Below are 10,038 nucleotides of genomic sequence, written 5' to 3'. Positions count from 1 at the left end.
CCCGTAATTAGTATTGCAAAAATAACAGTTTGACTGATGTGTGTTACCTGTTGTTGCTCCAAAAAACAAAAGCCCGTCACCTTGTGTGTTTGTAGGAGATTTGCCTCAGGGAGTCGGAGGTGGTTCTGTGCGGAGGCTCGGAGAGTATGAGCCAGGCCCCGTACGCTGTTCGCAACGTACGATTTGGTACGAAATTTGGATTTGATCTCAAGGTAAGCTTGTGGATTATTTTCTCTTTTCATTGTTAATCCTCCAAAGAGTTGACAGAAAATGTATTGGAAGCCCCTGCGATGATCATAAAGATGGCTATGTTATGTAACTCCAGAAGCTTCTGTCACAATGATATGAACTTCTCCTCCTCTGATTGACAGCTAGAGGACACCTTGTGGGCTGGTCTGACTGACCTGCATATCAAAATCCCCATGGGCATCACAGCAGAGAACCTGGCAGAGAAATACCAGATCACACGAGAAGACTGCGATAACTACGCACACCAGACACAGCAGAAGTGGAAGGCGGGTAAGACTGGCTTCATTTTTTTCAACATCTTTATAAACACTTTCTGCTCATCCTATCATAACATAGAAATCATTTACTTTTGAGAAAAAGAGCTGCTACTTAGATACACCTATACAAATTAAGATGATGTTCAAGGCAAGCCAATTTCTAATAGCTCAATCAATCTTTTATTTTCTCTCATAGCTCATGAGGCCGGTCACTACACAGCAGAAATTGCTCCCATTGATGTGAAAGCTAAGAAGGGTAAAGTGTCCATGGCTCATGATGAACACCCTCGTCCTCAGACCACGCTGGAACAGATGGCCAAACTACCCCCCGTCTTCAAGAAGGGCGGGACCGTTACTGCAGCCAATGCTTCTGTGAGTTTACAGCTACAGTGTTATATGAAGGAGTGTTTCATTTCTGTATTTTAGTAGTCTTTTTTTTTTTTACAAAGCAAACAAATCTTCTCCCCCTTTTAAAAGGTTCAGCTGATGTAACATAGTTAGTTGTTGAAGGAGTTATGATATGGATGTGTCATTTGGAACAGATCTGTTTCAGTTTGAATGGGAGAAAGGAGAATACATGTTAGTTTTGTTTTGTTTGTAGATTTTAAAAAAATATTGGTAAATGGTATTAAGTGACTGTACTTATAAAGCGCTTTTCAGGACCTCTGACCCCTCAAAACGCTTTTTACACAACATGTCACATTCACCCATTCCCACACACATTCATACACTGATTGCAGAGGATTATGTGTAAAGGCTGGACAACTCTACCACTGAGTCACAGCATTAGAATGAACCCGACCATTAATGTAACCTTCATGATCTCTTTAGGGTGTCTCTGACGGTGCTGCTGCCGTGGTGATTGCAAGTGAAGACGCTGTGAAAGAACACAAACTCACTCCACTGGCCAGAGTTGTGGCCTACCATGTGTCAGGATGTGACCCCAGCATCATGGGCATTGGTAAGGGGGTGCCCTCACAGTAATGATGATGTTCTTCTATTCCTTTGAATGACAAACTAAACTAATGTTGTAAGTGACATGGTTTCCTTATAGTGAGATTTGTTTTTTATTATCCTATAAGGTCCTGTTCCAGCGATCACAGAAGCTCTGAAAAAGGCTGGTCTGACCCTCAACGACATGGATCTTGTGGAGGTTTGTAACGAGTAGAATAACTTTTACATGTGATCTTTTAGATTGTGTCATATATTTCAGTCAGTGGAGGAGGAAGTACTCAGATCCTTAAATGTTCTAAAACAGTTCTGGAGTTCTCCAAAGTTGTCCATCTTGGACAACTACCGTATTGTAAAGCTTTGTATTTTTGAAATGTGGTGTGACATAGTGAAAAGTACTAGAGGAATTGTGCTTGGGAGAAAATCTCTGCTCAAATGATTTGAAGATCTTATTTCTCAGTCCTGTCGCTGAAATAATTTTCTTCGCGCAGGTGAACGAGGCTTTTGCCTCTCAGTACCTTTCTGTTGCTAAGGCTCTTGGTCTTGATCCAGAGAAAAGCAATGTTAATGGTGGCGCTATCGCCATCGGACATCCTCTCGGTGCTTCTGGAGCTCGCATCACTGGCCACCTGGTCCATCAACTCAGGTAACTTTTACCACAGTAATTATAGATTAGTATATCAGGGAAAATGTCTGCACTTAATAAGCTTGAATAATGAGCTTTTTTTTTCCAACAGGCGACGTGGAGGCAAGTACGCTGTTGGCTCTGCCTGCATTGGTGGAGGTCAAGGAATCGCCATCATCATTGAAAACTGCTGACTTAAGAAGCTGCAAATATCTGAAGATTCCTGTAAATGAATGTCTCACACCAACATCCAATCATATAAAATCAAATACAAATCACACATGCTAAAACCATTTCCTTAACATGAGTGACTAAGAATTATTTTTTCTCTCTGACACACAATAAAATGTATTTTGCTGCTTCTATTGTAACTTTTTTTTTTTACTATTTCTAAAATAATGTACAATAAACGTCACTTCAGTGTTGCCTCTGAAGCCCTGTAATGTTAAGAGCTAACTCATACAAATAAAAAAGATGAATGAAAACAGTGCTCATTAACAGTGGAAGCCAGAGAGTGTCTTGGTGTGTGCCTGAAAACAGATTAAGGTCCTTGATCACATCGACGTACAGCTAAATATTTACTCATAATTGACGATTGTGTTAGGTTACATTAAGGCTAAAAAGAACCGTGATGTTTGCCTCAAAATGTTCTTTATCACTCCATTGTCAGGGAACTATAAAACCAGAAAATATGTCCTGTGGCCTGTGATCTGACCTGGCTTCAGCAAAACTGATTTTGTCTGATTTTGTATTTGTGTCAGTTGATCTCAATAAAAATAATTTTCAAAAAAAAGTGTTATTTTGATGTTTTCCTGATGAGACGTTGCAGAGGAGATACCTGCACACCAACTCCATTGGGCTACAAAGCACACGTGGTCAAACAAATAGGTGCTCACAGTGCAAATAAAAAAGATGAATAAAAACAGTAGCAAACCTTTCAGTCCTTGACTATCATCAGTTTAGCACCATCCTGACATTCGTGAGGAGAACAAATCTATTTTAGTTAAACAAGGAAAATATCTTTAACAGACATTCAGCCGCTATAAGCTCCTATTTTGATCCAATAAAATCTCTCATTGTCTTGACCTTTTTACTTGTTAGTAATCTCATAAAGGGTAATCCCTGTTGATTTGTTACATTGCTCAGAATGGTTTTAGGGTTTAGGAAATAATCATAAATTACCATGGAAACCTACAACAAATCACTGAAGGGTGGTATCTGTTAATGTTTGGATTATAATATAGATCTTAAAATTATAAACAATTTCTACAAACTTTCTGTGAAGCATGTTTGTTTATATTATATTACTAAAAAAAAGTGTTTTCCTGCTAAAGAGATTGTTTAATATTTTTGAATTTGTTTTGTTAATCAATTTGGAAAAGTACAAAGTTGGGAAGTGTGTTGTTTTTTAAGAGTAATTTTGATTATTTTCCCCAGGGGAAAAGAAGCTCTACACCGTCATCAATTGCTTCATAGTGTATGTGAAGATAAAACAATCATACGTATTTGGATAGAAATATATTTTTACTACAGGAACTAAAATTTGAAAAAAATGAATTTAGCTGAAATCTCGGTGAGAATCAGTCATAAAAAAATATTTATGTACGTAGATTTATTTTTATTCTTCTTACAGGCTTATTTTATATTTTTATTTTTTCCATTTTCGAAGACGAGGTATTTTTGGACTACAATGACCATCACATCCTTGTAACTTTACGTGTTGACGTCAACATGCAGCGTCCTTATATACGTCACATGCCCGGATGTCGTTCTTTTTTTCATAGCCAAGGTAAGACACCCTTGCCTTCGTGTTACTGATGGAATAAAATCTGTTTTCATCCGTGTTAAAGAATAAGAATTACAGATGCCGGCTATCAGGGGACGAATCCTTGTATATCAACGATGCGTTAGACATCGTTATTTATATGATTTATCCACGAAGTAACTGTATTAATGGACAGTTTGATGTCTCGGTGCCAAGGCCGCCGGTTAGCCATATTGCTGTCTATAACGTTAGCTACCTAGCTCCTAGAAACGTGTTGCCCTCTTCGGTAGTTTTCTGTTCCGTTAACGCCAACAAATCCGTTGTGTCATTCTGCAGGTTTACATTTAAGTTAATAATGCAACATTGAAGAGACAAATACCAAGCTAACCTGTAGCAGGAGGGTGACTATTGTATATTCTGAAATGCTAAGTGCTAACGTTAGCGAACTGAAGTTGCATGTTTTACATTCTAAATTGCTGGACTGTTTCAATACTGAAATATACTGAACTACTTCAAGGAAAACGCTTCGTACGTTTTTGATTTGTTCTAATGCATTGTGTGTGTTTGATCAAGAACAGAGTTCCCCTGGAGGCTGTTTTTGTTAATGTGTTAGTGTTTGTCTAAATGTAGTCATAGATAAATAAATAATACTTTGTTGTCAGCCTTGCAATTAAGACAGGAAACAAAGATACAAACATTACACTACGAGTACTGTGCCTCTGTATACAATGAACTGTTTCAAGACTGGAACACATTCTTGGTCATATATTCATTTTAAAAAAAAGTCAAATGATGCTCTGTTGAATTACTGAACTTCATGACTACATTGCCAGAGTTGGAGTCTTAATAATAATAATAATAATAATAATATAATAACACCTTTTGCACTTTGTGTCAGATGGCAGAGGGAGACAAGAAAGCTTCAAAGAGGCGGCACGGGAGCCGGAACCCGACCCTGGCCCGTGGCATCGGTCGGTACTCCCGGTCCGCCATGTACGGCCGCAGGGCCATGTACAAGCGCAAGTCCAAGACCACTGAGACCAAGGTGAGGGCAGACCTGTTACACTCTGTAAGTCGAATGAGAAAAAGGAGTTGTGTGAACATCACATTTAATTGCATATATATTTACTCTTGTTTCAGGTGGAGAAAAGGACAAAGGTGAAGCCCCAAGCCACAGTTGTTAAGACTGTTGGAGGAGACAAGAATGGCGGCACTCGTGTTGTCAAGCTGCGCAAGATGGTGAGTAATATGTGAATTTCCTGTATTTCCCCTTAAATTTGTACTTCAAAGTATTATGCACTTACTAAATGCAGAACAATTATTTGAAGGACAGTGGGTTAATTCACATATCTTTTGAACTTTTCATGTGTATATATATGCCTTTTGTCCATGCAAGTTTTTCCACAGGATTTCGCTTGCATTTTGTATAATCTACCGTTTTCTGCTGTAGCCCCGCTACTACCCCACCGAGGAGGTTCCCCGCAAGCTGAAGAGCCACGGTAAAAAACCCTTCAGCCAGCACAAGAGAAAGCTGCGCGCCTCCATCACTCCAGGATCTGTCCTTGTTCTGCTCACTGGTCGCCACCGTGGAAAGGTAAAAATAATTTCTAACACGTCTTGATAATGACTCCATAAAACAGCTTATAGATGTTAAATGTGAAGGCCAAAGAGAACTTGAGGTGTATCTTAAACCTCATTTGTCCACAGGATGAAGAACTTATGTTTAGAGAAGACCTTCATTGTGATGATGCAGACAATAGTTTGGACATATCATTCACATGTCTTGTCATGCGTGATCGAAATGTAAACTTAATGAGACTGAAATTTTAGAGCTCAGATTTGAGTCTAGCTTTATGTTTAATAATCAACAGATCTCTATTACGGACATCTACTAGACAACAGAAGTTTTTTCTCTAAAGGTTTGTTTACATCCAATGTTAAATCATAAGCTTGATGACCACAGTGTTTCTCACACATAGATGACACCTGGGCGGGCTGCGCAGCATATTTCCAACCTGTTTTTGTGATTTTTCACTTATTCATAAAATTGCTGTGCATGGGAGAGCGCAGACACACGTCAGCAGAGAGAATGGGAGCGATAAGGTCTACTGTCAGTACATCTCTTGTAAATTCACCGGTTGACGTGCCTTGCTCTCAAATGTCCATGTACAGCTGCTGATTCTGTGCTGAACCCCTATAAATATCAGATCGATATTTATAAACAGTGTTTTCTTTAATAGATACTACCGCTAAATCCCTGTGCAGAGTCTCAGTGGAAAAAACGCTTGCGGTGCCATGAAGACCTGCTAAACATATAGGGAGATGTTACACACATGTAAAAATATTTTTTGCTTACTTTCACACAGAAACTGGTCTTTAACAGAAAGTGTTAATATTTCAAATGCTGCTAGGTCTTCTCCTGTCACACTGTCTGCTATCATGCAGGTACCAGCTGAAGGCTGTGTGTGACAACACTCAGCAGCTTGCCCTGATTAATGTCACAGCCTGCTGTAGTCGATGCTTTAAACTCAGACAATTTCTGTTCCAGAGTGCTGTGTTCTCCCCCGAAACTGGAGATATAGTTCCTAAACACATGTCTGTTGTTTATCTGACTCACACACTGCAGGTACGAACACACCCTCTATATGGTGTGTTTGTGACATGTTCCAAAATGGCCTAGCTCATACAAGAATGTTTCTTACAATAATGTCCATTTGAGTTTTTATTATCTATTAAAAGCTCAGCTGTAACATCCAGAACATCTGTTCCTACAAATTCACTTCCTGTGATTAGAGATGCACCGATACCACTTTTTTTGCAAACAAAGTACAAGTACTTACATTTGGGTACTCACCGATACCGAGTACCGTGTACTTACTGCCCTGATCTGCGTCTGTTTCTTTGGTCAAAAGTCTCTTAAGCACGGTCACAGCAGGAATTACATCTGATGCTAAAGCATCGGACGAGCTCACTTTTTGGGTTAACTCCTCAAATGGAGCCAAAACTGTAGCATGTAGTACGTGCTATTCCAGCGCGTCTGCACGTCTTGTTGGCGTCTTCTTGCGGGCTGGTTGAGCTGCAGCTAAATGTCTTCCAGGCGGGAGTAGGCTAATGCGGAGTGCTTAAAATGTCCAACAATTTTACATCCGACTGACACCGCGTCAGCTACACTCCTCTGAGCCAAAAGTCCTTCGTTAACAGCTAGCTGTAGTGTGTGAGCCACGCACAGAAGGCTGGGGAGTGCCGAGTTTGCAGTCTGCTCTTTTGTCGTCATCGTTTACGCTGAAAAATCTCCACACTGCTGACATCTCGCTTCTCTCCGCCTACCCGCTAAACTGAAAAGAGAGGCCCGCCCGCCGTAAAGTGGTATCGGTGCCGTTGTAGCCGCGTAGTTTTCATGTAACCTGGGCAACGAGCCCCGCACTAACTAGTATATGATTGGCTACCTGATCATATACTGATGTTTCAGTGATGGCACCTAGTGCGGCTAAATAAATACTAAACGTTGGTAAATGCTCTGTAATAAGAAACTAACGTAGTGCATTAGCTGACCACTACCGACTCTAGCGGTTAGAGGTGCTAACTTTTTATCTATGGTCGACTCATCAGCCCTCTGCTACAAACACACTTACTAGCATGACATGAACAAATACCCACTGATCAACTACCGCTATCCCATGTGTCTTTTGCCTTAATAAAACAGTTTATTACGTGAGCTCAGACGCTAATTAGCGGGCTATCCTAGTAGCTCATAAGAGACAGTTGTATGAAGGGTAGGATAGAACATGTTCACATAAATTAAACTTTCTTGTTTAAGGTTCAGTCTTGAGAGTGGAGTTGTAGCTTTATTGATAACCTGAAAGACTCTGAACTATTGAGAAAACACAGTGTGCATTGACTGCTCCTTTACGCTTTCAGAAGCTCACGTCTGTTGTTGATGATTTTTTAATCGTCCAATAAAATAGTGACACTTTTAACCCAGCTCAAATAGCACATGAAAAAGAATAGAGGGTGTTCTGCATCAAGTTTCATGGAGAAGCATGCTGATTGGTAATGGTGATTAAATCCACAGTTTGAGTCATGTCTAGTTAAGGAGTGGAAAAGTTGTATCATGAATGTCGTGTTTTTTTTCTCCTCAATCCGATAAACCAGATCCATCATCCTATTGGTGGGATTTGTTCTCCATAACCCCATGTATAATTCTGATATTTGTCAATATATTTACTGTATGTTGAGAGAATTGAAATGTTTTCTAACAGTACATTTATAAATAATCCAATTTATATCAATAAATTAAAACAGCCATTTGAACTACAAAACGTACTGATTGTTGAGAAATTCTAGTTAGGAAATGTATGGATGAAATACTGTGCAACGCTAGTGAGAACTCTAAAAACGTATTTGGAATAGATTTCCCACAGTCGTATATTATAGTTAAAAGCTACTTGGAATACATGCTGTCATACATTTTCTTGGCTTCACTGACAGTTATAGTCAAACAAAACAGCCCTTTACTTTTCTGCACTGATTTAAAATTTACACTCGTATAGATGTAACACATGTGAGTCTAATACTGGAATCTGCAACTAGTCTAACGTAGGACCGGGCAATTAATAGTTTAAATTACAATGTTTGCAATCATGAAATCTAAATGAAACATTACATGCAGTGTTGAGCTGGTTTTGTCGTGCGTGTGATTAATGTTGTTTGTTCACACTCTTGTGTAGTAGTACATCACCACTACCTCATAATTGTGCTTCTGATTTTTGCTGTAATCGAGCAGCCCTGGTTTTACAGTGAACAGCTGTGGCGTTTTACAACTGAAATTGTACACCGTTGGTGTAACTGTAAATGTGGCTGACTGTCTGAGATAAAGCTCTCCAAAATGTTCAATATCATGAGAGCACGATCAGTTGCCATTGTCAATGAATGCTTGTATTCAAAAGATATTGTCCACACAAATGAATTGGTAGTGTGTCCTTATTGTGCATGAAAATAACAAGCATACTCGACACATCACTATAATCACGCCCTCTGTACCAGAGACAGTGTCCCTCTCTCCCACACTCAAACGTTACACGGGCAAGTTATGGAAGCATGAGAGTGTGCCTACACACACTTTGAGTGGTGGCTGACCTAAATAATGTTTCAGCTATCAAATGGACAGGTAGAGCCCTCTGGATAAAGCAAGCACTGTGTGTCAAGTATATTTATTTTTCACCTTCTAAAACCAAGTTGATCCTAATGTATGATTATTTATACAAGAGCCTTTAATACGAGTTTTTTGTGTACAGGGATTCACCTGTGAATTAATGTGTGGTTGATGCATTAACAACACAATTGTTTGTGGTTACTGATGATACCTGTGTTTGTTTTCAGCGTGTGGTGTTCCTGAAGCAGCTCTCAAGTGGTCTCCTGCTTGTCACTGGTAAGGATGAGTATTTATGCTAGTAAAATCTTGGTTATGCAATATTGGTACACAAGAGTAAATTCATTAATATTCAAAATTAAAATCTCTTGGCAAGTTGAAGGGCTTATTTAAAAACCTTTTTCCCAATACTCTTTTCTCCTTTCACCCCCTCCCTCCCCTCAGGCCCTCTTGCCCTGAACAGAGTCCCCCTGCGCAGGGCCCACCAGAAGTTTGTCATTGCCACAAACACCAAAATCGACATCTCTGGCATGAAGATCCCCAAAACTCTGAATGACGCCTACTTCAAGAAGAAGAAGCTGAGGAGGCCCCGTCATCAGGAGGGAGAGATCTTTGATACAGAGAAAGAGGTGAACTAACTTAAATGTTAAGTATTTTGACCATTACAATTGGAATTGGTCCCTTATGTGCAGAATGTGATGCAATGTTTTTTTTTTTTTCTCCTGCAGAAGTACCAACTGACAGAGCAGAGGAAAGAAGACCAGAAAGCGGTTGATGCTCAGCTCCTGCCCTTAATCAAGAAAGTCCCTCAGATGAAAGGGTACCTGCGCTCTTCCTTCTGCCTGTCTAATGGTGTTTATCCACACAAGCTGGTTTTCTAAATGTGATGTAATAAAGAGTACCACCGTCATTTGACTTCCCTTGCCTCCATTATTCCTTACGTTTTGGTTTCAAGGAATTATTTTACAGCCTTTCCAAAAACATTGCAGTATATCCAGGGCTCAGTATATTTTATTCTGTAACTTGGCATGATTGTCTCTGC

The 10,038-nt window shown here is 39.7% G+C and overlaps 2 protein-coding genes across 2 annotated transcripts in view; both read left to right on the top strand.

Moving 5' to 3' along the window:
• The window catches only part of acaa2 (acetyl-CoA acyltransferase 2), a 5,323-nt gene extending 2,644 nt beyond the window's left edge, over nucleotides 1–2,679 (top strand). The window contains exons 4-10 of the mRNA XM_061038599.1: nucleotides 96–212; nucleotides 372–519; nucleotides 703–878; nucleotides 1,338–1,467; nucleotides 1,589–1,659; nucleotides 1,949–2,103; nucleotides 2,195–2,679. Of these exons, the coding sequence (XP_060894582.1) occupies nucleotides 96–212; nucleotides 372–519; nucleotides 703–878; nucleotides 1,338–1,467; nucleotides 1,589–1,659; nucleotides 1,949–2,103; nucleotides 2,195–2,276 (879 nt within the window). The 3' untranslated portion in view covers nucleotides 2,277–2,679. The remainder of the gene's footprint in view (nucleotides 1–95; nucleotides 213–371; nucleotides 520–702; nucleotides 879–1,337; nucleotides 1,468–1,588; nucleotides 1,660–1,948; nucleotides 2,104–2,194) is intronic.
• A 2,048-nt stretch (nucleotides 2,680–4,727) lies between these two features.
• Nucleotides 4,728–9,906, top strand: rpl6 (ribosomal protein L6). The gene is made up of 6 exons (XM_061038595.1): nucleotides 4,728–4,892; nucleotides 4,988–5,086; nucleotides 5,298–5,441; nucleotides 9,227–9,275; nucleotides 9,441–9,625; nucleotides 9,725–9,906. The coding sequence occupies exons 1-6, from the start codon at nucleotides 4,746–4,748 to the stop codon at nucleotides 9,875–9,877; spliced, it is 777 nt and encodes a 258-aa protein (XP_060894578.1). The 5' UTR covers nucleotides 4,728–4,745; the 3' UTR covers nucleotides 9,878–9,906.
• Nucleotides 9,907–10,038: the final 132 nt, after the last annotated feature.

Source organism: Labrus mixtus, chromosome 5 (genome assembly GCF_963584025.1).
Source record: "Labrus mixtus chromosome 5, fLabMix1.1, whole genome shotgun sequence".
Classification (NCBI taxonomy): Eukaryota; Metazoa; Chordata; class Actinopteri; order Labriformes; family Labridae; genus Labrus; species Labrus mixtus.
Note: the sequence above shows the minus strand (reverse complement) of the source record. Positions and strands in the feature narration are given on the sequence as shown.

Coding starts and splice junctions, on each gene's coding strand:
- rpl6 (XM_061038595.1), top strand. CDS start 4,746: ATGGCAGAGGGAGACAAGAAAGCTTCAAAGAGGCGGCACGGGAGCCGG. Junction 4,893..4,987: donor CCAAGACCACTGAGACCAAG/GTGAGGGCAGAC, acceptor CTCTTGTTTCAG/GTGGAGAAAAGGACAAAGGT. Junction 9,626..9,724: donor TCTTTGATACAGAGAAAGAG/GTGAACTAACTT, acceptor TTTCTCCTGCAG/AAGTACCAACTGACAGAGCA.